This window comes from Mirounga leonina, unplaced genomic scaffold, assembly GCF_011800145.1.
Source record: "Mirounga leonina isolate KUSES-001 unplaced genomic scaffold, KU_Mleo_1.0 Mir_174, whole genome shotgun sequence".
Taxonomy (NCBI): Eukaryota; Metazoa; Chordata; class Mammalia; order Carnivora; family Phocidae; genus Mirounga; species Mirounga leonina.
This window is the reverse complement of record NW_023270451.1, coordinates 71020228-71047679: the sequence shown is the minus strand read 5'-3', so window position 1 is coordinate 71047679 and position 27452 is coordinate 71020228. Positions and strand designations below refer to the sequence as shown.

At 38.8% G+C, this 27452-nt stretch overlaps 1 protein-coding gene across 3 annotated transcripts in view; it reads left to right on the top strand.

Moving 5' to 3' along the window:
* Positions 1-27452, top strand: part of CHCHD3 (coiled-coil-helix-coiled-coil-helix domain containing 3) — a 271740-nt gene that overhangs the window by 159853 nt on the left and 84435 nt on the right. For all 3 annotated transcript variants that reach the window (XM_035021132.1, XM_035021131.1, XM_035021133.1), the window contains exon 5: positions 19571-19654. In XM_035021132.1, coding sequence (XP_034877023.1) covers positions 19571-19654 — 84 coding nt within the window. The remainder of the gene's footprint in view (positions 1-19570; positions 19655-27452) is intronic.

Sequence of the window (27452 nt, the reverse complement as noted above, 5' to 3'; positions counted from 1 at the left end):
TCTCTTACTTGAAGTCACACCTGCTTACCTCTGATTTGCTTCCTTGCTGCTTCTCCCAGTGGATGCCCTCCAAGCTGGTGCTATCTATAGGACTTTGGAATGTCCTTGTTGAATTTATCTTTCTCTTCTCTGTTTTGGCTTCATTAGTAAACTTTTCCTCCCATTGTTTCTAAATTGATGTATTTAAGTAGTCTGACTGTATAGCATTTTAGGGTCCCTGCTCCTCTCACCCAGCACACACTCACTCACATCTCTGCCGGACAGGGTGTGCTGGTTTGCCACAGCTGCCCCCATTTCTTCCACTCTGAGGCTAAGTGGTTGAGAACTTTGAAGGCTGTTGTCTGGAAAAGGAAAGTATGTTTGTACTTTGTTGAAATCGAGGCTGTATCACAAAAATAGATCATACTTTTTAAGTTTAAACTTTTTTTTTTTTTTTTACCTGTTCAGTGGAGAAATCTGTTTCCTATTGATTATACACATAATCGTACTAATTTCAGGAACACCTTGGATGAACACAGTTGTATGCCCAGGTCTAGATGGTTGAGGTTATAGTATCATTTCTGCATGTTCAAGAAAACAGACGTGCAGAACTCCTTTCTTTGGTTGGCTTCTATATCCTAAATTAATCAGAAGTTAGCTTTTGGGTATTTATAGCCCTGATTTTCATCCAGATATCATTCTAAATCCATTGCTCACCAACACCCATTTGGCTTGGTTTGCTGCTCATCGGTGTGATCTTGTTTTGTAGTTGTTTCCAAGCGGGTCACAGTGATGCTACATCGTTCTCAATTATCTTTGAGCCTGTCTTTAAAGACTCTCTCCTCTTCCTTGTGCTATTGGCCTCAGCCCACTGGGGTATCCCTCTGCCGTTGATTCTTCATATTTGTTCAGCCTCGGCACACTGTGGCAAGAAAGCATTGTGTCATAGACCTCCCTTGTTCAGAGTCTTGTGTATTTGGGTTTTTTGGGCATAGTCAATGTAGAGGAAGCAGTTCAGGTACTCACATGTGGTGCCGGTCCTTGAACGTAGCCTGCTTTTCCACCTTTAGGCTCCCTGCATTCTGAGCCTGGACTGCCCTTTCTCTTGTCTGGTGGATGAATAGCTACTCAGCCTCTAGGACCCATCTCAGTTGAACTCGTTGGTGAAGCCTTTTCTGACTCCATTGGCATAATTTTCCCCTTGTCTGATTTCCATGCCACTACCTTTACCATCATATTATGTTGTGATTTTTAAAAATCATCTGTCTGTCCCTCTTTAGATTTCTAGATCCTTGAAGCAGGGCTTTGTCATCCTTGACATGCCTACTACATTTACCAGAGGTTGTTGAACTTGGGGAGTGGCCAAATCTCTGGTCTAGTCCAAGCAGAGGAAAGGCAGGGCTCATTTCCTTCACTCTAGTTGAAGTCTCCACATACTCATTCTCAAGCCTCTTTTGGCATGTGTCCTTGACATACCTGGTATCTTGATTTGTCAGTGTTTTGGAATTTTCATCACATGATACAGTGTTATTTGTTGTGACTTGCGAGTTGTTGCTATGCTTGTGTGCTCTTCAGCAGAACCTGGTAGTTACACTATATGTTTAACAAACACATAGTAACAATTTAAGCATTTTGCAAATACTAATCCATTTTACCTCATAACTACCTTATAAGGGAGGTACTATTAATATTCCCGTTTTATAGATGATGAAACTAATGCACCGAGTGGTTAAAATAACTTGCCTTAAATCACATAGCTAGTAGGTGGAGGAATTAAAATTCCAACCCAGGAGTTCTGGCTGTGGATTATATGTAATTAACCCCTGTGTAATTTACTGCCAACATCATTGGTGATACTTTGTCTTCAACCACTAGCATAGTTAATTTACCTTTTTCACAAGGAGAAGGGAGCATGTCTCAGCTCAGAATCTTGGGTTGGGCAATGTTTTCTAACCAGAAATTGTTTTCAGTATATTTTCCCTATTGTTTTCTATTTATGACAGCTGAATCTGGTTTTCTGATTAGGGTAGTTATGTAAAGTTTTCTCTTAAAATTATTGAACCTTTAAAAGTGAGCTAGGTTAGAGAAAAATATCAAGTCAATAGCAGTAGGTCTTAAATGGTGGTAAATGGATATCACAAAAATCCTAAGGGTGGGGGCACCTGGGTGGCTCATTCGGTTAAATGTTTGCCTTCGGCTTAGGTCATGATTCCAGGGTTCTGGAATCGAGCTCCACATAGGGCTCCCTGCACTGTAGGTCAGTGTGCTTCTCCCTCTACTCTTCCCCTGCTCTTGTGCTCTTTCTCTCGCTCACTCTCTCAAATAAATAAAATCTTAAAAAAAAAAAAATTCCTAAGGGTGGTACATGAAATACTAATAGATAGGATATTGTGATTAGTTGCATATAGGGGATGAAGAAGAGTTATGGATACAACAGGTTTCTAGTTAGGCTGATGTATTTGACTTTTATTCTGTTACCAAAGAAGCAGCTGAAGATGAAAATGTGGGTAGTAACTGAGGGGAAAAATGGGAATAAAAAGGATATGGTAGGACACATTAATGTTTGATTATTAGTTTACTCAAATTGCATGTATATTAAATTCTTTTGTCAGATTGGGTGTATAGGTAAAAACTCACTCATGCCGAAAATGTTCTGCTGCATACAGTTTTAAACATTTAACCTGCTTGAGGAGGTGGTTTAGAAAAGAGGGGTACGGAGAGCCAAGAATCAGTCCTGTGAGGTCAGTCCAGAGGCACTAAGTCAGTGGGTAGGAGAACAAGGGGTTTGTCTGGAAGTTGCAAGTAGGCTGAGCCAGGATAAGTTTTGTACCCAATAGTACATGTGATTTTTATTTACCCATGTAACTTTTTATGTATCTCAACAACAAACTGACTAATACACCGCTAAGCAACAGCACTCTGTAGGATGCCTCATACATAGAAGTTTTTTTCATAACTATTACTGAATGAATTGGTGCCTCAGGCTGCAAGTGCCGTGGGAGTTCATAAAAGGGAATGGTCAGTAGAGCGGGGGCGTGGCTTTGTAGAGAAGGTGATAAAGGTACTTGTGTAATAATAAGAGTTGTGAATATAAAACATCTTGACCATTTATTGGCCATGTGACTTGGCCATTTCTTCCCACTTCTGTGACCCTCAGTGTGCTCTCCTGTAAAATTGGGGTGATAATAGGGCGCCTGGGTGGCTCAGTTGGTTGGGCGACTGCCTTCGGCTCAGGTCATGATCCTGGAGTCCCGGGATCGAGTCCCACGTTGGGCTCCCTGCTCAGCAGGGAGTCTGCCTCTCTCTCTGACCCTCCCCCCTCTCATGCTCTCTATCTCATTCTCTCTCAAATAAATAAATAAAATCTTTAAAAAAAAAAAAATTGGGGTGATAATAAATAGATGAAAAAATTAAAAAATTGGGGTGATAACTTTCTCAGGGTTTATTTTACTATTTTTGTGCTATGCCGCACTCTAGGTGTAGCTTGGAGAATTTAATTTAGTCCTAGCATTGTTTTGAGAATTAAATGATGTAATAAATATGGAAGAACTTTGGAAACTCCTAAGTGCTATACAACTATTAGTTTTTATTAATCCTGGTTATTAAAAGTGGCTTTCTCCAGACTCTCTGAGTTCAGGGATCTGTCCCTTTGGTTTATATTCTGTTTTGTTGAATTGTCCATGGAAACCTAAAGGAGCCAGCGTGTCCTGGACCCAGCACGCAGGACAAAGGCTTATGCTTCTGACCCACTTACTGGCATCTTAACCATCTATTGAAATTCTTTGGCGGAGGGTCTAGAGTTTTAACTTTTCGACCATAGCTTAGAAACCAAGGTCCTGAAATACTAAAGGATGCTTTTAAGGTCAGAAAGCTAGTTAAATCACAAGTTAAGAATGGAATACAGGTTTCCTTGACTCACATTTTAAAAGTGGCATACTAAACAACATGTCAGTGAAAAATCTGAGGAAATATTAAAATTAGGGTATTTTAAAATTTATCTAGAACCATCATGATTTTTCTAAGGTAATAGGTTTTATATAGTAGTCTTTTGTTTAGGTTAAAGGACTTAAAATTTAGTGTTAGACTGTAGCAAATTTGAATTTCTTGATGGGAGGGCATTGGTGCTTGTGTTGAGCTGGACATGGAGAAAGCTCCCAGTTGTATTTTTCCTTGTGATGGCAGCATAATTCTCTTCAACACCAGATTTTCAACCTCCAAGTGCCACTGGTATTTAAAGAAAATAATGCCTAATAGCTCATGATGACATGTCCCAATTTTCATCCTCTTTCATAATTACATCTTCTTCTCCAGTTACTTTTATTTTAGAATGGTGTGTTTGACATCAGATGTATCAGGGGCCTAACTCCAAATTACGTGGTTTCAGTGGCCGTTTCTACGTGGAGATTTTCCATGGCGTGGCTAACGGTATGCACTGTGTTAATCCTTGCATGTCCTCCCCCCCTATGTTTTGGAGAATGGTTTGTTCTTTCAGTTGCACTGTCCTGTCACTGGAATTTATATATTTACTTTAGAGGGTATTTAGAAAGCGCTGGTGGAAACGTAACTGCCATTCAGCACATGTAGACCTCTATTATCTCACACCTGGATCCTTTCAACAGCCCCCTTAATTGTTTCCCCACTGGCATTCTCCCCTCTTTCTAATCTATCCTATACACCAAGATTAATCTTCCTAAAATACTGTTTTCATCACACTTAAAAACCTTTAGAGGCCCCCCATGGCCTACAGGATGAAGTCCAGACCTCTCTTAGCCCGACAGTTCCGTCTTCCTGCAGGCTGGTCCCCACTTACTTTCTGACCCTCCTACTGTAATTCCCTCTTCAGCTGCTCTACGTGCCCAGGCCTCCTGTCTTCTTTCCTCTGTACCTTTGATTACCGTCCCCTTTCTTGCAGTGGCCTTTGACTCCATCTCTGCCCATCTAAATCCTACTCATCGAGCTTTAAAGTTCAGTCCAGCTGATGGAATCCTTTATTTTCTTTGTAGTACTCACTGCCCTTATCATATATTATCTTCCATTATGGTTGTTTGTTTGTACAACCCATGCACTGCCCTCCACCCCAGTTTGTAAATTCTTGAAGAACACAGCGCTCGAAGAAAATAATGGATTGTTGCTGGTTTTATACTTCTATGCAAATCAGAGTTTTGGGGTTGTGGTTTGTGGTCATGGAGATGCATTTGGCTATTGTATTCTACCAAGTCTAGTGCAGTGTTGGAGTAGCTTCATAAAAAATAGGTTTCATTGAGGGCTTGTTGAATAAATGAATAGATACGTTAAGTTGATTTTGTTGTTCAGATAGGTAAATTATCTTAGCGTTTAGCCCAGGAAGAGACATGTTCACAGGGCACCAGAGTCATTTATGGACTGTCATGAATTGTGTAGTCTGCTTAGATCATGGTTATATGCTTAGTTAGAGCTGAGTAAGTTGGTGGGCAGGTTTTTCTACCAACCAAATTGGAAGAGTTCTCCAAAGTGTTCCAGGAACTATTTGGAGAATACATAAATTAACAGCTTTATGGTACATTTCAGCTCTCGAGGATACAGGCTACCTCAGAAGACAGAAAGCTCCAGTAGGACAAAATATAGCTTGTTGCAAAGATCAGTTAAACAGTCTTTTTACAAATATTCAGCCAGTTGTCAACTCTTCCTTGATCATGTCATCATTACTGCTTGTATTCATCTGACACCAGACAAAAAGAATAAAGGAAAAAGATAGGGAAACTTAAGAGGGAATTCCTTCAGCACTTAAACCAGGCTTGTCACTCTGCAGGGGCACAGTATCTGGTTTTAATAATCTCATATGTCATTTGCAGTTTATTATTAGTAAAATATAAATCCATATCTCAGAACTTTTGTAAAATTTTTGAGAAGATTATGAAATGTCACTTTTGCTCTTCTTTGAGGAAGGTGGAGGGGGTTGTTAACTTGCTAAATGTCATTACACTGCTTGTTTTCAGCTTCAGATTAATAGCAGGTGGTAGCCATTTTTCAGAGCAAACAGGCTGCCTTTTTAGTTCATTTAAAAAAGCACTAATTCTTTACTGGAGCCTGGAATATTCTGTGCTCGGTGACAAATGGCAAGGATCACAAAACATTCAACATTAAAAAAATAGAATAGCTGGCTGATATTGTAAAAGTTTAAAGAACCAAGCCAGAGCTTTCAGCACAAGATTTCTTTTACCATACTAAATGACTTACACGTGGTGTATTTATGCTTAACATATATATCCATTACCTTCAGTGACTTTATTTTCACGTAGCTCTTTTGATTTGTGGTCTATAATATTTTTGGCCACTTCTGCAGCGCTCATCCCAGATTGTAAACACCACTTAGAAGCTCTGTAGATGATCCCCCATACAAATGCATGCTTTTTAATGTGCATATGCATTGTAGGGGGTGGGGTAGGGAGCAGTGATGTTATGTTTGGAACAGTAAGAATTTTTATTTTGGGATTCTTTTTTCTTATTCACAGGCAGGTTTTTTTTTTTTTTGAGATATTGTTTAATCTGTCAACTTTAAAATGTGAGTCAAGATAACCTGTATTATATTCTTAACCCATGACTAAGTAGGTTTATGATCTTATGTGAGTAGAGCTGTCCCAGAATTAGATCTTTAACATCTGAAGACCTTGGTTCCTAAGGCACGTTCCTGCTTCAAATGTATATGATCCTTCCTCTTTTTGTCTGAGTATTTTTGATAGCTGATAAATATGGCATCCGATGTCATTCACAGTTTGTCATTAAGATCATCTGTAATTTTTACTTGAATTTGGTTTAAGAGGCTTGAGGGTGGGGGTCACTTTCCTTGGGGCTGGAATCGGATCACTTAGCTTCTCAGTCTGAACAGTTGCTAGGAGCTTTCTGGCATCTGATCAAATGATGGATGAATGAAAATCACACAGGAGGATGGTTTTTAAGCTGGAAAGATAACATATAATAAGATAGCCATAACTATAAGGCAGGCAGGATACCATGTCAAATAATAATATTCTGACTTCCCAGCAGGCAAAACCAAGTCAAAATCATGAGGTTGATTTTCATTCTTGGGTCCAAACCTAGAGAAGTGTCTGCCTGGTGAGCTGTAGTGGGAAGAGTCAGAAATTCTGTTTTCACGAGACAGCTATTCCAGCTGTGAATTTCAGGCAAGTCTCTTGTCTGTAACTGCTCTCTTAAAAAAAAAAAAAAAAGAGTTGGGAAGGCACTTTGGTGGCTTGATTAAGCGTCTGACTCTTGCTTTTTGGCTGAGGTCATGATCTCAGGGTCATGAGTTCAAGCCCTGCACACGATCCCTGCTTGTGTGTGCTCTCTTTCTCTCAAAATAAATACATCTTTAAAACAAACAAAAAGTAGGTATAAACCCATACCCCTTACTTCACATTGCTGTGGAATGAAGCTTTCTAAAGTGATTATGTAGTTTTAGGTCCTTAAAAGTGATCAAAGATGTTAAGAATTGTGAGTTGGTATTTTGGTTATGTCCATTCCTGAGTCCCTTGTTCAGCAAACCTTTGATGAAAGGCACTCCCCGGTGCGTCAAGGGATTCTGGAATTTGAGAATCCAGAATTCTCTGCTTCACTGTGGTCCTTCCACACCAGTGTACAAATAGGGATGAGGACAATGCTAAATCTAAGCTAGCCACGCTCAGGGAATGAGAAGAGGTCTGATTCAGTGTGCCCACCCCCGAGCAGATAATGGCTACTTTCTCATCCCTCTTCAACCAGCTTGATCCCCGAATAGAAGTGGCTTATTTACGGTCTATCTGGTGTACTCAACTGCTTTCCATTTGGATGATTCATGTTTTGGGTGCATTCTCTTCTTTTCATTCCTCCTCTCTAAGACTTCTTTCCATTTTTGCTTTGTTCAAGCTTCAGTTTCATCATTCGTTGTTCCCATGATCTCATGTTTCATTTAGTCCGTCAGTTAAGCTAGGGGCTTTATACAGGGGCTAAAGATTTTTAAAAACCCCCTCCCTATCAGGTTTGGGGAAAAATGGGATGTCATGAAGCACCAGGTACTCCTTCATTCTTTCATTACCAGTGGGCGTTGCTGAGGAGTGTTTTAAAAATATTTTTATCCTTCTAATAACTTTCCCAATTCCAGTTTCCTTGGAATGCAGTGGAGTCACATCTTACTTAAGGATTTAGTTTTAAAATCAGCATGTGAATATTATTTGTCCATTACAAGTCAGTAAAACTAAAACCAAACCAAACCAAACAAAACAGACAAAACCCAAAAAACAAAACTCATGTATGAGGCCAAGATTTCTTTTGTTCTAATTTATTCTTAAGAGTCCAGCCATGCTATTTTTCTTCTATTATTAGGTCACTAGGCTTCTTCAGTTGAGCACAGTTGAAATGTTGGCTTTTATTTAAGGATTTGTGAGTGAAAACTATATTATCTTGAACCACTAGAATTCCATTCACTGGGCAGGAAACGAGAGAGGCCGGGAGTGCAGCAGTCCTAGGCTTCCCGATGGAGTGGGCAGCATCCTGTGCTCTACTTAAATTCCTCTCTCCCGCCTTCAGTGGGTAGTTGGATTTGCATAAACTGAATGTGCATGTGATGTAATTACACTGCACCATCCTCTTTAAAGCCTGTAAATGAGATAAAGATGCCCTGTTATTTTCTGAGCTTACTCACTTTTCTGTAGAAAACGAGAGCTAGTGTGATTTGGCTGGCACCAGTGAGTTGAACTTGTTTTAGAAAGCGGCCCATTTTACCGTCTGTCTTAACCGTTTGAGTCTGACAGGTAGCGTCAGGTTCAAGAAGCAGCCCTGCAAGTATTGCTGAGACAGAGCCCTATCACTCCTCCAGTAGCCGAAAACCCACCACCGATGCCGAGTCAGGCGGGGAGGAAGTGTCACTGCTGCCATGCAGCGTCTGCCCCTGGCAACCAGGTGTCACATACACACCGTCATCTCCAAATGTTGTTCAATATGTGTTGGTAGCATCCTAGCAATTTGGCAGCAGAACATACGCATTCATTGAATTTCCTCTGGCCTAGTTGTCGAGTAGATTCAAATTGAATAATAGGAGAAATGTGGTAAATGTACTGCATAAAATGTGAATGTTACAGGGATCTTGGATATTATCTAGCCTATCCCCTTAATTTTACAAAAAAGGAAACAAGTCCCAAAAGGTTAAGGAACTTGCCCAAGATCATGAGTTAGCAGCCAACCTGGAATGAAAGCTCTAACTGTCTGAATGACTGTTTTGTTGCTATTCCTGCTACACAGGATTTCTGGATCAAATCGTATTCCAGAGGTCCAGTTGGATTTACTTAGCCTGGCCTGCATGAGTGGAGAAATTCCAAAGAGATCTGATGTATTCTAACAGATAGAACCTCGTTCTTGTTTGCTGGTTTACTTTCTGTTTGAACTGGAAGCTGAGGTTTTAAGACCTGGTCAGAGTTTGTTGTCATTGTCAAAGTTTTGTGACAGCCATGGGAGTGTGTCGTTGGGCTGTCTTTCTAGGAGAGAACCTGCTGCGAAGGGTGCAGTTGGCCGCAAGCCTCAAGCAGCCACCAGCCGGGAACCTTCTACAGGGTGCATCCCCAGGCCATGCCCCCACCAGGCTTGTAGCACATGGCAGGGCCTCAGAGCTGGGCCATCTCGCCTGACGCAGGATTCCTCTACTGGATGATCTCTGCTCTGAGGCTCCTTTTCGTCCTGGCCCGGTTTTCTCAGAAGTACACTGTTGTCTCCTTCCGTCCTGGTCTCACATCCCAGGTGTCAGACCTAGAGCATCGTCAGAAGTTCTCTCTGCCATTGCTCTTCCCTCTCTCCTTTGTCCTTCCTCCAGTACATCTCTTCTACTGATTCTGTCTCAGCATCTGCATCCGAGTGGACCTGAACTGACATGGCAGATAGGTGGTTTTGAAGACATTTTTAGAATAGTCTACATTAACCATTACAGCAAATGGTAAAAATCTCTTTATGTAGAGTACTGTTGAAAATAACTACGAATTTTTGATTAGTCACTTTTACATTGTCTTCCCTTAATGTCAAGACAAAATGAAAAGAAATAGGGAGTTGATGGGAGTGCACTGCCTTCAAGAGACGGGTCCCAGAGCCAACTCTGTCCCTGACCTTAAGGATTCCCTTAGTCAACAAGGAACTTGGAGCCTTGCTTGCTTCCTGATACATGAGCTGGATGATCTTTGGGTTTTTTTGTTTGTTTTTTTTCCAAGTTGTGCATGTGAAATAGATTCTAAGAGGAGAGGTCAACTCCAGCCAATTTGTCCTGATCGTGTACACATTAAGCCTAAGTTTAAATTGAATAAACACAAGTTAATACAAAGAAAAGGAACCAGAAGTTGTGCAGTAATTGTCTCTGTGTTTCTGTCCAACTTACATTTCAGATCAGTGACACCAAATGTCTTGGCACAAGTAATGGGGTTGAGCTAGCATCTCTGTGTTAGAGTGCTTCTGAGATTTTTAATCTCCATGGTAAAACAAGATTATACATAAGTGCCTGGAAATGGAAGTATTATTCCCCACAATATGGAATAAGAAGAGAGACATTTTAGTATAATTGCACCTTTGGCTATATAATTCCCAATGCTTGTTGCTTCTTTCCACTCTGTAGCATATCAGCTGTGGTCTAGAGTTAAGACCACTCTGCTGTTACATGTAATGGTAACATTCAGTGGTTTATAAGCCCATCTTTTCTGCAGCTGAATTTGATAATAAAAGCCCCTTCCTGCTCTGAGTCCATGTAATCACACAGTAGTTTTATTGAATGTGGCCCTTTTTATAAACCACTTTTCCTTCTTTCAGAGATCCTTCTTATCCTTAAAGTTTCTAAGCTTACTAATGATTCTGTGACATAGCGTTCTCATTTCTTCATAGAACTTGGTCTTCTGGAACTTTGTTTTTGATTCAGATGGTCTTTTCTTTTAGACTTGATGCATGTTTACATTCTCTTGTGTATTTCATAAACATGTAGTAGCTAAAGTGAGTGTTCATTAGAGAAGCTAAAGCTGCTTATTTGAGAACTCTGCACTAACAGTTCATTTCACTTTTGATTCAGCGTTTATTTAATGTTTCTTATGTGCTAGATATCGTGATGGCTGTTCTTCCTTTAAATGGGTCTTGGCGTGGGGGAGCATGGAATATACAACACTGAACTGATGAAGTGGTATATTTTAGTGCCTTTCATGTTGAAATTTCATGTTGCTTTGTAACATTGAAAGTTATAAATTATAATGGAATCATTATATGCCTGTTCTCAGGAATGATACACAAAATATTTAATATCAGGTCTAGGGTTGTCATTACCCAAGCAGAACAAATATTAAACAACTCGTATCAGTTCATGTTAACTGAATATCCATTCTTCCTGAACTGAGCATCAGTTACATGGATTCAAAATCCGAGCTTATGTAGGCATTGATTCCATTTTGTTCAGGGAGCCAGAGAAAAGAGAGAACTTATATACCTGTTTTATGCTTTTTGTACTTAGTTCAAAAATAAAGAACTAACATTTCCAGTTTTCTCTTTCACTGGGATGTGATGCATTACATGTATGTGAGCCACTCTTGTTGCTTTTATACATTATACCTTTGCAGTGCAACCCTACCAGTTTATAATGTGAGCAAGACTCCAGCTCGATTCTGTAATACAAACAGACGTTTGTTGAAGAAAACTTTCTTTCTTTCTTTCTTTTTTTTTTAAGATTTTATTTATTTATTTGAGACAGAGAGAATGAGAGACAGAGAGCATGAGAGGGAGGAGGGTCAGAGGGAGAAGCAGACTCCCTGCCGAGCAGGGAGCCCGATGCGGGACTCGATCCCGGGACTCCAGGATCATGACCTGAGCCGAAGGCAGTCGCCTAACCGACTGAGCCACCCAGGCGCCCTGAAGAAAACTTTCTTAACAAGCAGTACAAAATGATTCATACAACCCATTCAGTAAAACTCGGTGAAGTCCCAGTTGTCTGTTAAGTGTTTGTTTGTTTTGCAGGAAGAGGGTTACTTGGGGCAGACGAGGCTGCTTGTACTTGGCCTCAGACAGCCGACAATCCTCTTAAACCAGTGGTCCCCACTTGGGGCAGTTTTGGCAATGCCTGGAAGCAATTTTGGTTGTCACAGCTCAGAGTTGGGGTGGTACTGTTGGCTACTAGAGGCCAGGTGTCCCCCTCCGCATTCTGCAGCGTGTAGGACGGCTCTCCGCAGCAACGAGTGGTCTGGCCCAAAATGTCAGCAATGCCAAAGGTGAGAATCTCTGTCCTCAACCAATGGCTGGATACAGGACTGTCAAGCGATCAGGCCTAAGGTACCATACCTTAAAGGTACCAGGACAGCTTTGTTGTCGTGACCTCATGTAGTCTCGTGACCAGTCACACAGCAGAGGTGGGAATATCCTTCTGGGAGCTAACCCTGAGATCTTTTTGAGTTTTCATTTTACTAACTAGCAAGAACCCATATCTAACATTTATCATACCAGTTAATGACCCATTTTCACTAATAAAATCTCCTTTCCAATGGTCATTGTGCTAAGTAGCAAAACATCATTATTGATCAAGGCATGCATGAGAGACGCCCAGGTGGTAGCCACCTCTCCTTTTTCAGCTTCCAGTTTTGAGCTTCCAGTAAGAGTACTTGCTGATGGCTCCCACATTCCGTGTGCCTGAGTAGCATGCTGGCAGCGCCTGGTTCAGAGCTTAACCTAAGGAACATGGACACATAATGTCACACTGTGTATTTTGAAGTAAATCACAGATGCTGTGACAGATTGGCTCCCCAGAACTTGTGTCTACCTACTTCCTACAGACTCTTTACCTCAGTGTACTTGTTTTCATTTGGACTGCCATGTCCTGAGTCTTTCCTTTGTGGGAAGCTACAGACCTAGGTTGAGCCAGAGATCCAGATAGAGAGGAGTAAATCTCTTTTCCTGTCTCAGAGTTTACAGTTGAGAGAGGGACCGTGGGTAGATAAACGCGTACGATACAAGGCAAAGTCAAAATCAGGTGCCATAAGGCGGGCCTGGCAGACTCAGTCAGTGAAGCGTGCAACTCTTGATCTCGGGGTTGTGAGTTCGAGCACCGCATTGAGTGTAGAGATTACTTAAAGGTGAAATCTTTAAAAAAACAGGTTACCGTAAGAGACCTGTTGAAAAGTTTTATTAGGTGCAAAAGTGGGAGAGGCAGCAGGTTATGACTTGGCAATAGCTACGTGAAGGAAGTAACATTAAAGATGGGTTTTAGAACATGGATGGGGCTGGGGTGAGTCAGTGTGTGGTCACATGGTGATTTAGCAGAGTTGGAATGGGTATCTGGGTCTCCTGACTCCCCACCAAGTAGATTTTCGACTATCTGTCATAGTAAGTTCTGAATTAAACTAGAAAACTGGAGAAGTGAATGTATGATTAAAAAATTATTTTTCCTCTCTAAGGCTATAGAAGAAGGCTTGTAAAACCATTTCTGATTTCATCTAGCACTTAATTTTACTTATTTTGTCAAATACCATGTTCTGCACAAATGTTAGGAGAGCTTCTGGAAAAAGTTAAAGCAAAGCACACTAGGTTGCTTTCTGTTCTAAATTTATGTACCTAACATTCTCTCTTCACTCATTGTTGGCTTTACTTTTTAATTTCAAAAACTACTTACCTGCCTCTGCTCGCTTTTTTCAAGAAAATAAGCAGATATGCCCCAAAGTGGCAGAGGACATATTCAGTAGGCTGTTTTCCAGTATGTCATCAGGGTGAAAAAAGGTGAAATGAAGAGGAGAGTTCCTGAAGCTCTTCTTGGGAAGACAAAACAGAACCAAATGGACTGATCAAGCCCTGGAGGCTTGGATAGGAGTTCCAGATTTAGGAAGTCTATTGCTACGTCTCGGTCTATATTCAACTTACGCCAGCCCTCACTGTGTTTGTGCACATAAGTGTAGTTTAACATTTCATGCTGGGCTTTGCTCATAGCTTATGCCTCTAAGTAGTCATTGAACAGTGTGCTAAGGTTGATAATAGGTTGGGCATCATTTAAGTTCACCTAGATGAGTTACCCTTTTGAATGTCACCTTATAATGTGGCTCGGAAAACCGTGCTTTTGAGTATGATTCTTTGTTTACCAGTGCCACTTGATAAAGGCTCAGTGAACCCTATGTAATTTCTCATTTATAACGGAAGTGTAGTATTCAGCTAATTGAATGCATGGCTACTTTAATTATTTTGTTACGGCTAATTGGTATCCCCAGTGAACAGTGACCATGTTCTACAGCTTCTAAATGTATTATTACCTTACAAGTTTATGGCTCAGCCCCATTGGATCATTCAGTTCTCTCTTTGTTTTATGTTAGCATATACTTTTATTAGGTTCCTATATATTTTGTGTTCTTTGTAGTTCTGACGAGGAATAAAGCTCTTTTCCCTGCTCTTATTTGCTTATGTGAGTTATAAGATAGAGATTGATCTTTGCCACAGATTATCCATATCATTGTGAAAGATTAAATCTTTCTCCATCCATTATGTGTGTGTTTCAGATTTGTTATAAGATTTAGAATGATAGGAAATATCATTATAGGGATTTCCTATTTAGGTTGATTTACAGTTGTTGCCTTTTCTCAACCCTAGTAATCTCTGGCTTCATAGTATCCTCCCATGGAAAATTGAGCAGGTACCTGCTTTGTTTTCTCCCTTGAGCTATTAAAATTGAGCACTGACATTTCAAGGAACTTTGTCATTTAAAATGTACAAGCTTAGGGCCCCTGGGTGGCTCAGTTGGTTAAGCAACTGCCTTCATCTCAGGTCATGATCCTGGAGTCCCAGGATGAGTCCTGCATCGGGCTCCCTGCTCAGCGGGGAGTCTGCTTCTCCCTCTGGTCCTCTTCCCTCTCATGTGCTCTCTCTCTCTCTTTCATCCTCGCTCTCAAATAAATAAATAAAAACCTTTAAAAAATAAAAATAAAATAAAATCAAGTGTACGAGCTTTAGCCCAGAATCTTTCTTTAACATGCCTTGTACTTGATGTCCAAGGTAACAATACAACCTCTGAGCTAGGTGATTGTGATGTCACCAGGTTCTCCAGGCCATGTACCCTGTGCCACACCGTAGTCCTCAGGAGAAACCAGGGCTGAGAAGGCTGAGCTACTATGCCAAAAACCTTTCGCTATGAAGAGTTACCTAGGAATATACGTGGGAAGGTAAAGTAGCCACCAGCACACTATGTCATATCCATAATCCCAGTTTTTGCTTCTGTTGACCTTATTATATTCTTTGTCATAAGCACCTTCAGATCCTTTCTGAAAAGAAGCAAGTCTTAAAGAAGTTAACATATGGGAACTTCATTTTGAATCTAGCTACCAACACGGAGTTAAAACATTGAAGTATTTATGTGTTGGGTTTCTTAAAGAAAACTTGATTTCCTTATTTTCTTTGTGTCTCTTGCATATGGGGTGCTCTAGTTTTCCATAATGATCCACTTAAGTTCTGTCATGTTTTCAGCCCAATCATGTTATCCCAAATCTAACAGGATCTGAAAACTAATCAGTGCACATTTCTTGTAGTGAGGGTAATAGTAAACAAGAAATGAGGGGAAATTTTTTTATATTCTTTTTTTTCCCTAAGGAATGGTTCTATAACAATAAGTAATGTTATAATCCTCTTTGTTTTTGTTCATTTAAAATGATTCTCTCTCTGTTAGAGAGTTATACGTAGAAGTTTTATTTCCTTGCACTTGGTTTACTGCTTTTTCGTAAGTTGAGTGTGACTCTCCATCCTTGGCAGCTATTAGCTTAGTCAATGTATTCCAGGCTTATTTAAGTTTCAGGATTCATATTGTGTGACTTTCCCTCCCAGCATCACATTAACTGTTTCAAAGCAATGTGCCGTTAAAGTGCTGTGGCCGTGTTTCTTGCTTTGTTATTCTCCCCAGTGGATCTCAAACTATTGATTCTGTTGGCTGTCTAGGGAAAGATTTGTGATGTTAGACCATAGCTTGGTGGTTTCGGGTCTTTGGAGGTAGTTCCTTTTTAATGTGTATATCTGACCTTTTCACATGTTGCTTTAAATTTTTTCAAAGATTACATCTTAGAAAAGTGAATGAGGACATTACTATATATCCTTTATTTACATTGCTCCTCAAAATCAAATTTTTTGGTGCATGTAGTTCTCAGTAGACTTAAGCAATATATTTGTAGTATTGAATTCTTGAGTGTTTTCTAAATGACCATAATAGAATACCTATTACTTTTTCTTTGCATTTTAAAAAAAAGTCTCACTGTGCACTATCTGTGAACGAAAGAAACATTTAGTGCAAGTGTTTTAAGAACCATGGTGGGTAATGTCATACATTGAATGGGAGAGAGAATCAAGTGCTGGTACATTAAGGATTTTGTAGGTAAGAGAATTTCCAGGCTATAAATAATTGTTCAAGTTGTTAATTTGGTTGTTAATATAATTACTAAATACCTCACTCTGAGCTTCTATCTCATATTATGTTTCCATCTCGTAGTCAGGGATACATGTATGTGATATTAATGTTTAAGAAATATTTTTTCTGATTACAGAAGTAGTAATTGTTCATTCTAGAAAATTTAGAAAGTAAAGAACAGTCTAAATAAAAAATATCCCACTATGCATATCCTGTCCACTGTTAATATCTTGGCATAATAGATACTTTTTTCCAAGCCATTATTTTTTTAATGGCTCTGAATATTTGGTCATTGTGTCTGGACTAAAATTATAATCAGTATCCTGTTGGACCAAATCTTATTTATACAACCTTCTGTTGTTCCCATTTGTTTGTTGCTTTAAGTAACATTGGTTTTATTTTCTTAGATCTAAATCCTTGTGTGCTTTTCTTAATATTTCCTAGGATTAAATGCCTAGAATAAAATTGGCCAAGTGATAAGCAGATTAACAATAGCAAAGATATATGCACACGTCCATCCATCTATTTATATGTAGTTATTTTCATGAATTTTAGTGTATTTAATTTGTATACACTTTAAGATATTTATATAGTTAAATTCATTTTGTGATATGTAGTTTTATGAGTTTTGACAAATGCATACAATTGTGTAACCACCACCATTATCAACAAGCAGACTAGTTCTCCCACCTCAGAAAATTCCCTCCTGTGTCCTTTGACTACAAAGTATGTGATTTTTTTTTTTAATTTGGAAAATATAAAGAAGCAAGAATAACTAGAAATCACCCATAAACCTACCATTCTGCTATAACTTTTGTTGACATTTTGTTGAGTATCCTTCTGGTTTTTTTCTTTCCCTACAAAGAAAAGAGATTATACTGTCCTTTTTGTTTATAATCTGTTCCATTTTTACTTAGTATATTTTGAAGATATTTTTATTTAGCCATTAAATTGATTTTTATTTTTGCATCTTTGCAATTCTAAACAACTTTATCTTGAACATCTTTGTATATTGTCATAATTACTTAAGAAAAGTCAGGTCATGATCCCAGAGTCCTGGGATCCAGTCCCACATCGGGCTCCCTGCTGGGCGGGGAGCCTGCTTCTTCCTCTGCCTCTGCCTCTCTCTCTCTCTCTCTCTCTCTCTCTGACTCTCATGAATAAATAAATAAAACATTAAAAAAAAAATCTACAATTAAAAAAAAAGTCCTAAAAATAGAGTTTAGATCTCAGTGAATATGTACATTTTAAAAACATTACATTGTGTCAAATTGATTTAAAAAGTGGTTATATCAAATTACATTCTGACCAGTCATGTATAGAAGAGCTTATTTTCCTGTATCTGACATTACTATTACTATTTTATATTGTTGTCAGTTCAGTAGATGAATAATGGTATTTCATTATTTTAATTATCATTCTTTGATTTCTCTTAGGGTTGGGTTTTTTCCCATGTGTTTATTATTTGTATTTTTGTGTGTGAATTACCAGTGTATGTCATTTGTGTACTTTTCTTTTGGCTTTTTTGGTGGAGGGGTAGAGGGCTTTTTTTTTTTTTTTTTTTTAGTGTTCTGTATTTTAGTAACTTTAACTCTCATAGTTACATGTTGTGGTTTCTTTTCCTCTTTTTGTCATTTGCTTATTTGTTTGGTTTAATGATTTTTTTTTTAACAGAGGGTCTCATAAAACCGTTCTTTTACATTTCCTTTATTTCTATTTTGGGTGTGTATGTGTTGAATTTAGAAATACCTTTTCTCTGTAGATCATATTGTCATGCATACTTTCTTGTTAAAAATTCTTTCTCTGTTTCCTTTTTCTTTTATATTCCTGACAGGCTAGTCAGGTTTTTACTATGTTGTACCAAGGAGCCATTGATTATTATGTACTTGCATATGAATATATTTTAATGTAATCTTATTATTGTATCTTTTTAAATTTATTCATACGCTTTCAAGCAGCATGAACTTTTCACTGAAATCTTCTATTCAAACTGTAGCAGCACATTGACATTTGGCTGTGTCCTAAGTTAAGCAAGTTCTCTGATCTTTTTTTCCCCCTATTGCCTTCTTTGGTTTGCATCTTAGATATTATCTATCAGATTTCTTTGTGACATTAGGAAAAAATACTACTTCTATTGTTAAGTAATTGTTGTTTGTTTTTAACATGCTGCAGGACATTGAAGACAAAGTAAGTAGCAAAGCAATGACCTATATATGTGTAAAATGGGTACACGTAAACTTATAAAAGCAGATAGTGGAAATCACCCTCACACAAGGTTGAGGCAAGTGACCCTTGATCACCCTGCAAAAAAATGTGGTATGCGGCATAAGGGTGGGAATGCCAAAATGCATACTTGCTGGATATCTTAAAATTCCTTGTCAAGTGTGTATTCAGCATTTACTGAACAAAAATATATTAAAAACTTTTCTAACTTGGGGTGTGAGACAGGGAGGTCTGTTCTCAGAGATAAAGATCACTTAAATGTAATGATCAAGATACAAACAACAGTTTGAAAAATGCATTTTTTTATTAACCTTGAAAAACATCCATAAGTAACCATCTTTATCATTATTTTTCAAGTATCAAAAAATTTTTATTACCTTTTTTTAATTTTGAAAAAATCTTATAAATTGGAAATGGGATGACTGAGTTTTATAATTACTTTAACTATTTTTATTTCTTACTATTAATTTTTAATTATTCAAATAAACATTTACAGTGGTTTTTGCCCCCTGCTTCATAAAAAAGAAAATAGACCAATACATGTACTTAGGTGCAGGTTTCAGTGGGTAATTTAAGGACTCTCAAACATAAGATTTATGTAGAAAATGTCATATAGGTATTTTGTTGTTCAGAAAAAAGGTTAATAACCATGTGGTTTATGCTTGGAATAAAATCTAAGTTTTATTGTACAAAATATTAATCCTTGAAATTACTCTTCCATAGGAGTTAAATAAAACTGTGCTGTATTCTGATACTTTTTGACAAAGTAGGACACAGCTGTCAGAGTAAAAAAAAAAAATGTAGACTCCTTTACATTTAAATACAGCAATCATCATCTTATTAATATTGTTCTATGGCAGAGACCTAATAGATTGCAAAAATCTTCAGCTCTATGTACTTATTTCTAATGTAATTTATACTTGACTTTTGCTTCACTGTTGCTGCTTTTTCTTGATATAGTCTATTCTTCATTTCTTTTTTTAGGCTAAGCAGCTGGAAGAGAAAGATCGAGTGATAAAGAAGCAGGATGCATTCTACAAAGAGCAGCTGGCTAGACTGGAGGAGAGGGTATGACTATTTCTTGTCGTTGATTCTCTTCTAGAACCACATCTGCAACTTTCCCGTGTATTTATTTAAGCACCAATAATTAGAACTGTAGCTTCTTTTCCTAGTTAAAAGGAAGTGAAGAAGCCAAGCAGGTAGATCATTCTCACAGGGAATGTTATTTCTTCTTTGGCTGTTTTGGGGTATGGTCGCGTTATTGGTTCAATGAGGCATTTATCACTCTGCAGCTACCTACCCCCGCCCCCCGCGGGTATTTTGTCCCTAAATGTTTAGAAGCTGCACTGCCTCCAGGTCAAACAGTAGAGTGCTACTCTTGACTCTCCCTAGCATTGACGAAACTTGAGTGGGTTCGTAGAAATGGAAGTGTTTTAATGGATATATTGTCTTTGTGTAATCTCAGTTTCACTGCATTTGTGGCTAAGAAATGGGCAGGAGTTGAACAGTAGGACTTAGGAAGAAGAGTTCAGAGGAGTTGAGGCAGTACCTCTGGGCAGGCCCTAGAGTTTGACAGAGATGCAAAGGCAGGAATTAAAGCTAAAACAGGAGACTGTGGGTTTCAGAATGGGAATTTGAGCCCCCTCATCAGTGCCCCCGTTCAGTAAAGTAGATTTGTCTAGAATCATTTCACACATGGGCCATACAAAGCTAGATCTTTCTTCCCTTTGATGGAAAGCTCTAAAATTTGGTTGTTTAGAGTAAGATGTTTAATAAGAAAGTAGATACAATAAGAAATACAGTATTAAGTCCCATTCAGTACAGTTATTTACACATTAAATATGCTCACCCGTGTCTGTACGTCACTAGTCTGCATGCTTCTTGCATACAGGGATCATTTCTTCATTCATCGAACAGATGTCTGCTTAATCACCTAATACATGTCAGGCTCCAGGCTAGTGCCAGAGAAATGCTAATGAAGAAAATTAACTAAACTTTTGTCCTCAGGGAGCTGAAGTGTATATAGTGGATGGCAGTTTGCAATTCTATGGATGAACAATGAAGCAGAGAAAAAGGGGTCCCAGGGCCTTGGAGTATAGGGTGTGGGATCTGGTAGAGAGGGAGGGCCTAATAGGTGGCTTTTGGTAAGAGGTCTGCAGTAATGGGAAGTCAACCAGCACCAGAGCCCTGAAGCAGGGCTGTGTGTTTCATGTTGGAAAGGCTAGAGGGTTTGTGAGTGGAAGAGCATGTTGGCTTTTGTCTTAGGCAAGAACTGAAGCAAGACAGACCTAAGAAGAGGTAATGGCGGTAATTCAGAAAAGGAATAGTGATGGCTTGGGCCCGGCTGCTAGCCATGGAGGGGATGAAGCATGGGGTTGCATGTTTCAAAGGCAGAGCTGATCAGGCTTGTTGATGGTTTTGAACATGAGTGAAAGAAAGAACTCAAGGATACTCTCGATCTATGGCTTTTATACCTAGAAGGATGGCTTTTCCATAGAGGAAGACTATGCAGATACGGATCTTTTTGTGGGTAGTGCAGAAAAATCAGGAATTTGATTTTAAATACTTTAAGTTTGGGATATTTGTTAAGACATCCAAATAGAGATGATAAAAAAAGCATCAAGTGGAATGGCTTATGGCAAGAGTGAGCACATTTTTCTGTAAAGGGCCAGATAGGAAATACTTTAGACTTCGCTGGCTGTGTATGGTTTCTGTCTCTACTACTCAGCTCTCAGCTCAGCTGCTGGGCGCTGCCATTGTAACGTGACACCAGCCGTAGCCAGTATGTCAGTCGGCAACTGCGACTGCGTTCCAATTACGGACCCTGAAGCTTGGGTTTCACATAATTTCTGTATGTCATGAAATACTCTGCTTTGGACCCCCCACCCCCCAAACCACTCAAAAACCCAAAACCACTCTTAGGGCTATATAAAAACAGAGAGCAGGCGGGATCTGACTCATGAGTTCTAGTCTGTAGAACCCTGGTTTAGAACACAGGCTCTGACTTGGATTGAATGCACTGAACAGACATTTACCTGCTGAGTTTTTGTAGCATGTTACTTCAAGTTTCAGTTTCTTCAGCTGTAAAATGAAGATATAATAGTACTTACCTCACGGATTTGTTAAATGGGCTCATTCTCATAAAGCACCTACTGTAGTGTCCCGCACAGAGTGACCGCTCAGTCAGCTGTTAGTTTACCTCAACCCTTCCAGAGCACCGTGCCTGATAGTAAATATTAGCTGAATAAAATGAATGACTGATAGTTTTTGAGGTGATTTACCCAGTACCTGCTTTTTTCCCCACCCAGTGACAGTTTTCTTTGCTATCAAGTATTACTGTGCTCGGTACCTTTTGGATTTGTCATTGATTGCTCTCAGGTACAAGAAAAGGCAATGAAAAATATTCACCCATTTCTCATAAATCCACCAATTTGATGGAGGTCATTCAGTGATTAGTGTGATATACTGAGAGGATTCGATCTTGGCTGATGAAACCAGTCTGCTCAGCAGCTAACTGTTGTTTTTGGCCTCAAGTTAGAACACATGGTGGTAGATCAGATGGAGATGGTGTGATGATGTCAAGTCATTGCAGTCAGCAGCTTTTTATATAGGTGAAATATTTTTTCCTTTTTGAAGATAAGGCTGGAAAGTAGTGTTTTAGGAATTTTAACTGAAAACTGAGAGTACCAGTGAGCTTAGAAAAATCCTAAGGTGGAATAATCACACTACTGTTAGTTAATACCTAATAACTCCAGGCTGGACTAGGAGTCAGAAGGCATGGTGCTGTCATCTAGTTATTTGACAAGTCACCTAATCTCTTCTGGTCTCTGCTTCTTTATCTATGAAGTGGGGATAGTAGTCTGTTCCTTGCTCACGTTTGTGAGTTATTGGGGGGACCAGATAAGATGATGTATATAAAAGCTCTTTGAAAACTGGAAAATGCTTAACAAAAGCCATTGCCATTAAAGAATATCTACTTACTTTTCATTGTGTACAAAACACTAAAAATCATGAAATTATTTGAGTATTGTTCAACTTCCTGCTGTCTTCTCTCCATTTCTGTAAAATCATCTTTGTTTATTACTGCCTTTCCTGAAGTAGCTACATTAATTTCGTTCAATTGGATTTCTTCCAGGAATATTTGAGAGATGTAGGTCTCCGTGATGAAGCATTTTGTAGGCTTAATGCAGAAGATTTTAAAAAGAGTTCCCCTTGTATTGTGCTGACAGTGAAAAGTGCAATGTCTCACCATTTCTATTAGAAATTCTACATACAGTTCATGTTAGAAGATCTAAAAGTGCTAAATCAAATAGTGCATATTGCAAGAAAAATAATTATAGTATTATGATAGCTGTAGAATCACCTAACTTACTATGCGAAATCCAGGTTGCCTGTGGTTTAAAAGTGGTTTAAGTACATGTCTTTATTTAAACCAAATGAAATGATGAAACCATAAACTAGATACTAGATGGTGTATCATTACTGGAGAGGGAATATTGACCAGTCTTTAACAGAATCATTCCAAAAGTGATCCCCATCAACTAGATTAACACCATCATTATGTACACAATCACTTTTAGATGACTCGTAGTCTTATTACTTGAACTGTTCATTGTCATTGACTTGTTACAGATTTCTTTTGAGACTCTGAATCCAAATCCCCTGAACATGTGGAGCACATTCAGTTCTATTACAGTGTGGCTTGCCTCTTTGATCTATTTATAAATTCTATCAATTAGATAGTTCCTATGTGTGAATGGATCTTTCTCCTCCTATATATTCATATTGGTTGGTTCACCGCGAGTCTGAGAGAACTTTCTTCTATCACTGCCTCATGAGGAGGAATAAGTATAATTTAACTGGACACAAGTTCACCCTTCTTAGAACCAGTATTCTAAAAGCAGTAACTCTTTACAGAGAAAGAAAGTCAAGCCATTTGAAAAGTTTTTCAAGTCCCTATTTCATTGTAAAGGTTGCTGGCTTTATCAAAGGACATTGACATAGATGTGAAGTGAACTTCTGTATTTTAATAACATTGGTGAGGTCACAGTTAGGTGTGTGGCCTAACCGAAAGAGACTTGAGTATTAACTCCTGGTTGTTGATTTAAGAGACTTGGAGGATGTTAATTCCTGATTGGTGATTTGATAAGAGGAAGCCCAGGGCAGCTTTCAAAGAGAAGGTTCTTAAGTGTTTTTAGGAAGCTTTCCACAAATCTCTAAGGGAATGTTCCATAGTGTTTTTATACCTCTCTTTATGGTGCCACAGTTATGGTAATTGTGATTTGTTATCTGTGTTTATCACATAAATTCCCTGAGGTTAAAGGTCATTTTCTCTCGTCTCTGTATTTTCCACAACTCACATAGGAGTTCAGTGAATAAATCCTAGATTTACTAAGCTTATACCATAAAATGATGTCTTAAGCAATTAATGTATAGTTTTTAACTATCAACAAAGTACCTGGTATCTTCTTCACTCGTCATTTAAATTAATAATATATATCTATCCTATGAGAATCAAGTTTTGACTGTCTTGATATTATTTGTAGCATCATCATCATTGTGATAGTAACTCACAGTAATATTTATTGCGCATTTACATGTGCTAGACACTTGCCATGGGTTACGTCATTTTATTCACACAGACAACCCTATGAGGTTGTCAGTCCTGTTGTTTAGATGAAGGCCCGAAGGCTTCAAGTAACTTGCCCGAGAATATCCAACCAAAACATCTGGATCTGAGGTAATTCCAACACCTGAGCTTTTAGCCATTAGCCAGTGCTAGCTTTAATATTTGTTAGTTCTGCACTCAAGAGTTAAATCCTGCTGGTTGTGTGTTGGCTCTTTGGGTGGTGAGTTAGCTCTTTTTGGTTTCTAATACAACTTTTTAGGTCCCAATGTTAAAATGGGATTAATGCTACCTCATAATCTACAAGATTGTTAAGCATTGAAAAGGCAGAATCTTTTCCCCAGGATGGTACTTCCTGGGGACATTTGGCCAAAAAGGGAATAAATAAAGTCTTATTATCTAGCAGCTACAGCATGATACCTCTAAGAGTTATTTTAACATCTAGTTGTGCTTCTTCTACTTTGAAGTAAGAAAGCCATAGTCACTGAAGCAGTTTACAAATGTTTTTGAGCCATTCATTCATATGTTCATAGTGTTGCTATCAGATAGTCCTATCATTCCACCTCTAGATAGAAACAAACTTTATACTTTTGATAAAATGCTTCGATGGTCATTTCATTAGAGTCTGGATTGCCTTCATGTTCTTCAGGGCATGTGTATTTTCCAGTAGTCTATTAGCCCTATGGGAGGGAAGTGAGAAGCAAGACCAGACCGTAGTTTGAGAGGGCAGAGTCCAGATTCTCCCAGGGATCTTCCAGGATGAAGGACCCCCTTCTCCCCAAGACATCTTGGAGATGTGAGTTCTTTGATGATTAGTGTGTCTTCGTGTCTAATTTCCCAATTATGAACTTGAATTGATTTGCTCTACTCAATCCACTTTGCTCTTGGTGTTCATAAGAATGGTGGGGTTTGGCACAGTGTGAAGAGAGCTATAAAAGCCTTGGTGACTTGAGGAGCTGAGGGAGATCAGAGGGCTTAGTTAGGTAGAGTCACAATGTATCAACAGGGTAGTGGGATCTGTATTGCTTTCAGTTTATAGGCTCCTCTGGATTTCAGTAGCTATTTGCGTACACACTGCAGTCAATCCCATACAATTAAGGAGAGGGAATTGTACAAGCTGAGCAAAAGAAAGCAGTGTAAAGAGAATGGTGAAAAATAAATTGTCATTAAGAAGAAACGTACTTTACTAGTTCGTCACCTGTGGAGAGAGTTACTAATTAAATTCTAAGGTCGTGCTTACTTACACCAAATGAGCAATTTTTAAAAGCCTTTTACTTATAGTGGGTGGCATATCTTCCATTGCATTATGAAGTGTCGGGCTCATCTGTATGATTAATGGGCTTTTTTGATTGCTTGACTTCTTTGTCAATTAGTACCTTGGTTTCTCTATTCCTCTGTGCAAAGCTTGGGGGAAAATAATGCCAACAATGATGGTAAAAAGAAACGACAACAGAACGGATTATTGTCAGCCCAGCGTGCTGCTTATGGGAAGAAATTATTATGTATTTTTACTACCAGATGAGGTCTGTCATTATAAAAATACTTCATTGAGTGAAGCTTGTTCAGCCTTTTGATGGGATTAATAAAGGATAGAATCACAGATCACTGACATCTAAGATACTAAAACACATAAGCAGTCTTTTCTGGGGTAGGAAGATAATTTAATAAAGTCTATTTATGGGATTAAAAAAAACCCTTTGATACTTTCCCCCCTCAAGTGCTTTCTGAACAGTCGTCAGTGATTCTAGGTCATATGGGTAGCTCATATACACCGAATTATTGTGTGGGCTTTGGCTGTACAGTGTGAGATAGCAAATTTAACATAATAGTTAAAAGCTTAACTTTGTGGTAGATAGCTAGTTTGTACTTGTCAACCTAGAGATATATATTATTCCTTTGACACTCTGAATTTTTGTACTGGTTTCCTCATTCATCTTGAAATATGGTCTGAAGTCACCCAGAGTTGCAGAAACAAAGTTCTCTGGTCCAGGAGTTGGACATTGAAGGTGATGGAAGCCAGAGACACGTTTAATTGTAATGCCATTACACACGACAGGGGTTTTAGGAGTGGTTTTCCAGCATGTACCTTGAGTTGCTCTTTTTTTCCTCATTAGCAAGTAATGATAGTTCACATAAATGTGCTTAGATCTTCATTGTTAGGTAGAAAAATTAATAAGGGCCAGTATCATCATATCTTTTCCTAATATAATGGACATATTTATTTATAACGTAGATTCAAAGACCTGAACCCTTTTACACTCTTCACCTCCCTAAAGGAAGCTTATTGTTGCAGATATTCCAAAAGCAGTAAGCAGGAATGGACTTCACCCCCTCCCCCTTCTCTTTTGTTCTCCTGAGGGGGAAGGGAGCGATCCACACAGTGTAGTGGATATGGGGTTCTTATCCTTAATTCATTATTCAACAAGTCCTTCAAACGCATTGGCTTTTCTGTTAACCTCTCTGAATTTCCTAATGGGAAATGTGGTTTGGGTAACCTTGAAATGCTTTTTAAATCTGGCTTTAGGGATATGCGACTTACATTCTTTTCTGGGGTGAGCCTGTTAAAAGTGCATCCCGTGAAAATTATCCCTTTAACTGGAGCCAGTTTTTCTGTGCCTAACTTTAGAGGAAAGATTTGCAAATCACGGGATCAGCACTTAATTTGGGGCTCTATTTACCATGTAGGCTGTCAAGAAGTACTAACCAGAAGGTAAGATGAGAACATGGAGTACAAAGCTATGAGCGGATGGCACACAGTACACCAGGTATTAAATAGCATTATCCCTCCTGCTTGCTACAGTAAATAGGGTTTCACCATTATGATGTGTCAGGGCTTTCAGTGAAATCGAATTTACAAGACACTAAACTGTCATCCTCTCTGCTGAGCAGCTTTATTCTGGGATCTTGCTTTCATATTAATCCTGTTGGTAGGAAATACTTGTACCAATTGTGCATGGAAATTATAATTTAATGATCTCTTCCTTTTCTCTATTCAGAGCTTAGAATGGACCACTGTGCTTTGCAGTGATAGCCCCAGGGCTCTGAGAAAGGGATAATACAGAGTTCAGCTTTAAAGCCCAGTATTGCCTTTTTGTGAGTGCTTGTAATGATCGTAAGTGCTAAGATGCCAACAATATGGGTTGCATACTTTCTCAACTCTTCACGTTTCCTTTACCTCGTGAAAGACCGTACCATAAAATAATTAAATTCTGTTTACCATGACAGTTTCTTAAAATGGTC